A 5,495-nucleotide genomic window follows, 5' to 3' on the forward strand; every position below is an offset into this window, starting at 1 on the left:
GAAGAAGTGCATATGCATGAATAAAGGGGAATTGGGTGGGAACAGATAAATATAACTATCTTCTTAGTTTTCAGTGAAATGGGAAAGAAATGCTTCCTCCTATAGAACATGTGCTGGCTTCCCTCCCAAAGCCTCCTGTGTCTTGCATAAGAAACAGCATCACTATATGCAGTCTCAAAACTTGACAAATAATTTGACATGCTGGAAGATAGCAAAAAGCTTTATCAGACTTTGGTCAATAATCAGAACATTAAGCCCTCCGTACATCAAAGATAAAGTGTTATTCCAGAGTTCCTAAATTCTATTATTCTAGACTTAGAATAGACCTTGGGAGACTTAGTCCAAATGTTTTTTAATTATGTATTTAAGAGCATTCATTTTTTAAAGAAAAGACACATTCCAACTCTCACATGGGGTTTTGATGTATACTGCAATGACTTCCTTTAATTCAAAACACGTAAGTACTCCCACCAATTCCTCTCCTCTCCCCCTTTTCCAAGGTCACTGTTTTTGTGCAGTACCTCCCCAGTTTAAAAAAAAAACCCAAAAAACAAAACCAAGAGAACATCAGTTGCAATATCAACATTGTGCAAATATATCATTTTTATTTCTCTTGTGGAAATAATTACAGACATTCAGATAGAAACATATTAAATTAACACAGTCAAGAGTTTAAATGCAAAAATAAATATAAAGTCCAGCAGCTGATTGCATCCATAAAACATCTCAATTTGTTTTCTTAACAATTAGAAAAAGATGTGCAATTTAATTCCACCCCCTTCATTTTTTAAAAAGGAAAAAAAAACCAGCCAAGGTAGAAACATACATACAAGCACTTTCTTAAAAAAGGTCTTGACTTCACTTGCAAACTGCTCTCATAATCTAGCGCATTCACACTGGATCTTTTATCAGTTAAAAATAAAGAAATTAAGAAAGGAAAGGGGGAAAGGAAACTCCGTCCTTCCAAGGCTCTGGTAGGGTTTGGATATATCATACAAATAAAGAGGGGGCGTCCAATGGCCGTTTACTGGAAAGGGAAAAGCCAAACATTGTCTGCAGCCCAGTCTCTTCAGAAACCGTCCCTCTCCGTTTTAAAGGAAAGACAGCCCACGAGGTTCCTCTCGGTTTATTCTCTGCCAACTTCATTATGAAGCACAGCGCCGGGTTCGGGACGGGGGTGGGCGGCGGGGAGGAGGTCAGAGTCCGTCGCGCCTGGGTCAAGCCGAGGCGCGGTCCCCTCAGAGGGCCGAGTCGGAGTCGCTGGAGTCCAGGCTGTTCCTCAGCCGGCTGCAACTGCTCAGCTTCTTCTCTTTCTGCAGACTGAGGTTCTGGGTGCTGCGGCGGAGGCACTCGAGGGACTGCAGGAAGGACTTCTTGGCTTTCTCCTCCTCCATCGGGGAGACCCCTTCTTCCTCCACCTCTTGGATCTCGTCGAAGGTCACCGGCTGCGTCTTGAAGCGGGACTGGCGGGGTCTGCGCAGCTTGCCCTTGGGCGGTTTAGCGGGCCGGATGGGCTGAGGGAACTCCTCGGCGATGCACACGAAGTGCGGCATGACCGCCTGGTAGCTCGAGCAGATGCCCATCAGCTCAGCGGGCTTGGCGGCGGCGGCTGCCATCATGCTCGCCGGGGGCAAAACCAGACAACAAAAGCGCCCTGGAGCCGAGAGAGGCGCGCGGCGCTGGGTTGGCAGCACCTGCTGCTGGCGGTTCCCGCTTTGCCCGCGCTGCTTTGAGTCGCCCCCCTCAGGGAAGCGGCGACGAGGGGCTGAAAAGCGCGGGAAAGCCGCCGCCTCCTCCTCCGCCGCGGTCGCGTCCTTCGCGTCCCGCGCAGAGGAATAATCCCGCGTCTGCCCCGCGACTCCCCCAGCGGCGCGCGCCGAATGCCTCTCCCTTCTCCCGTCCGGCGGCTCCGGGGTTGTTCGCTTGCTGAGCTCTCTGCGCCGCGTCCCAGCCATTATATACTGCTCGCCTGCCCACACAGGAGCATGCTCAGATGACAAGCAATACCATTTAAAGGCGATGAGGCCGCTTCCCTTCCGCCTGACGACTAGAGCTCTCGGTTAAAAAAATAATTAAAGAAATAAAGTAACGACAGCCCCCGCGATCATCAGCCGCAGAGTCGAAGGGAGCGAGAGAGAATCCGAATGGCGAGGAGGAGAGACGCGCTAATCCACCCCCACCACCTCGCGGGGGTTTTCCTAACGAATAAATCAGAAAAGGAACCGAGCGACTCCTTCCTTGCAGGGGGAGCTGCAGACGCCAAGCGATATCAACAGGCCAGCCAGGCACTCTCCATAGCCACAGGCGCACATTCAGAGGCACTCGCGTATAAATACGGGGGGGGGGGGGGCGCCGCGCGCGCCGCAAAACAGACGTGATGCGGGAGATGCATGAAGGGACATCCCGAGTTGTTGTTTTTTAAAAGTTTTTAAGCAACCCATTTTTGACCCTGGTTGCTGCGCTGAGGAAAGGATTTTAGCTCTAGGAGGGCGGGCAGAGGGGTGTGTGTGTGTGTGTGAGAGAGAGAGCCCGCCCTTTGCTCCCACGCGACCTGTTTACCCTGATCTTATCGCCTCCAACTGCTATTAGCCCTGCTGTGTGGTGGGTGGGATGCAGACGCAGAAGATCCAGCAGAAACAGGCACCCGACAGTTAGACGCCGACAGAAAGAGTAACACGAATATGCAGCCCTGAGCCACAAGTCCCCTGGAAAGGAAGGAGTAAACAGTGTTGCTCAACATGATCATATTCAATCGAGAGGGGAGGACGACGACGAACAGTGGGATGTTTCATTTGGGCTCAGTCGCCTCATCCCACTCACCTGACTTATTATCCAGGAACTATAGGGATCCCCAAATGGTGGGTCATCCTCGCATCGACTAATAGCCCCTATGGGGCCCAGTGCGGTAGAATGAGCTAAGACGGTCCTCCCAAATAAGGGGCTTGGACCAGGAAGTAAAAGCCACATAAAGACACCTTTCCGTCGTGAGAAAATGGGAGTTTACGCAGCCCGTCTTTCTCTCAATAGTCCAAAGGAGGATAGAATCTGGGAATAAGTTGTGCTTCTATTTTATTTGCAGTGGAGTCCCGCTTGCCAGTAATGGTGCAGGGGGAATTTCTGGGGACACTTCACATGAAGCCAGATACGTTGATTCATCCGTTAAATTGATTAAAACCTTTTCAGGTGGCTAACAAGTTTAATTATGCAGCCAGATTAATCAGGCAAGATGCGTAAAACAAACCCCCCAAATAAAATAAAAGTGTATATAAAACCTGCAAGCACAAGTGCCATCTTAGAGGAGACATTCCCCCTTCACTCTCACACAAGAGGGAATGCCTCTTCTAAAAGGATGGCTCCTGTGCCATATATTGTTAAGTCATTAAGGTGTGTCCGACTCTTCGTGACCCCATGGACGATAGCACGCCAGGCCTTCCTGTCCTCCGCTCTCTCCCAGAGCGTGCTCAAGTTCATATTCATAACATCGGTGATGCTATCTAGCCATCTCATCCTCTGCCATCCCTTTATCCTTTTGCCTTCAATCTTTCCCAACAGCAGGGTCTTTTCCAGTGACTTTTCTCTTCGCATTAGGTGGCCAAAATATTTGAGCTTCAATGGCAAACCACCCCGCTATAGTCTGCTATGAAAACGCCAGCGCAAGCGGCGTCCCTCTAGGGGTCAGCAATGACTCGGTGCTTGCACAGGAGGAACCTTTCCTTTAGTATCTGTCCTTCCAATTGGTAGGGTTGATTTCCTTTAGGATTGACTGATTTGACCTCCTTCCAGTCCAGGGGACTCGTAAGAGTCTTCTCCAGCACCACAGTTCGAAGGCATCGATTCTTCAGCGCTCAGCCTTCCTTATAGTCCAGCTCTCACAGCCATACCTTACTAGTGCTATATAGAAGTCATCTAAAACAGAGAATGCTTCTTTTCTTCAAAACTCTTGTTTTAGCCATGTGCAAATATTTACAGATTCAGAACACAGTCTTATGCATGTTCCTCAGAAGTTCCACTGAATTTAATAAGACTTACTTCTGGGTAAGTGTTTATAGGATTGCAGCTTTAATTGATTAATTCATTAAAACTAATTAAGCAACTAAGATTTATTTAATTTGGTGTCAGCTCTCATTCTTGCATTTTGGATAACGTTTTGGATTCTACTAGAAGGCAGGCAGGCCTGTCCTATAGTTTTGGAGTTCATTTTAACTAACACTTGATTTAAATTGGTTAATTAGTGGATTAGGTGAACCTGAGATCTGCCTACTAGTGACTGTTTCAACAACCTCCTTAACATATTGGTATTGCAGCCAGATTTTTCCATTAAAGAACATATAATTGTGCCAACTATATGTTCTGGTAAGTTTTAGTATCACATGGAGTAACTCTTCCCCATCTGGATGCTCAGGAGCCTTTTGGTGAGGCTCTATCCATGCATCATCATCCAGTGTGAGTGGGGATAATGGAACTCAATTTTAGGCCTATTGTCTAGCACGTTGGGGTAGCAGTCACTCCTGCCACTTAAATGCATTTTTAATCTCCCGCCAGCCCAACGTCTTTCATTATTCTATTCATTTGTTTCTTACATTTATATCCTGCCTTTCCCTCAAGGAGTCCAAGGCAGCATACATGATCCTCCTCCTCTCCATTTTATCCTTATAAGAGTCCTTGAGATAGGTTAGGCTGAGACTAGAGCCAGTACCTGGCCAAAAGTCAACCAGTGAGCTTTATGGCAGAGTGGGGACTAGCAGCTGGAACACCGGAGTCCTAGTCCAACACTCTAACCACTATACCTCCCTGGCTCTCAAATATCAATTCAGATATCAGACCAATATTGATTAGAATGTGGATATGGGTGACAGCTCTGTGATAAAAGCACACATGTACACTTTGCGTACATAATCCCTGGTATCTCCAGTTAAAAGAATATTAAATAGGAAGGTTGGGAAAGACTTCTGCCTGCCACTCAGGTGGACTGTACTGAGCTAGTGGTGGTCTGTGGTCTGTGTCAGTGTAAGGCAACGTTATATGTTCATATAACATTCATCCATTTAAAAGGTGACTTGCTTCTACCCCACATTCACAAATAGTGTTTATTTTATTATTAAATTTATTAATCGCCCATCTGGCTGGTCACCCAGCCACTCTGGGTGATGTACAACATACCATAAAACAATTTAAAACAATAAAATTCTACCATAATTTTTTTTTTTAAATACCCTAACCCACCCCAAATGCCTGCCTGAACAACCACGTTTTTAATGCACGACGGAAACTCATTAAAGAGGGGGCATGATGGAGTTCCCTAGGGAGGGAGTTCCACAGAGTGGGGGCCACCACAGAAAAGGCCCTCTCCCTCGTCCCCACCAGTCTAGCTGTCCTGGCTGATGGGACAGAGAGAAGGCCATCCGAGGCTGATCTTGTTAAGCGGCCTGTCTGGTGTTGCTGGAGGTGCTCCTTAAGATACGCTGGGCCGGAACCATATAGGGTTTTAAAGGTCA

The 5,495-nt window shown here is 47.4% G+C and overlaps 1 protein-coding gene across 1 annotated transcript; it reads right to left on the minus strand.

The window, feature by feature from the left end:
• Window positions 1-574: 574 nt before the first annotated feature.
• Window positions 575-2,577, minus strand: C1H11orf96 (chromosome 1 C11orf96 homolog). Its single transcript, XM_084850937.1, has one exon. The coding sequence runs from the start codon at window positions 1,953-1,955 to the stop codon at window positions 1,239-1,241; it is 717 nt and encodes a 238-aa protein (XP_084707063.1). The 5' UTR covers window positions 1,956-2,577; the 3' UTR covers window positions 575-1,238.
• Window positions 2,578-5,495: the final 2,918 nt, after the last annotated feature.

This window comes from Heloderma suspectum, chromosome 1 (assembly GCF_057233095.1).
Source record: "Heloderma suspectum isolate Gila_16-S chromosome 1, 16-S_ref, whole genome shotgun sequence".
Classification (NCBI taxonomy): domain Eukaryota; kingdom Metazoa; phylum Chordata; class Lepidosauria; order Squamata; family Helodermatidae; genus Heloderma; species Heloderma suspectum.

Excerpts from the sequence above, each read along its gene's own strand:
- C1H11orf96 (XM_084850937.1), bottom strand. The coding sequence starts at position 1,955 with ATGGCTGGGACGCGGCGCAGAGAGCTCAGCAAGCGAACAACCCCGGAG.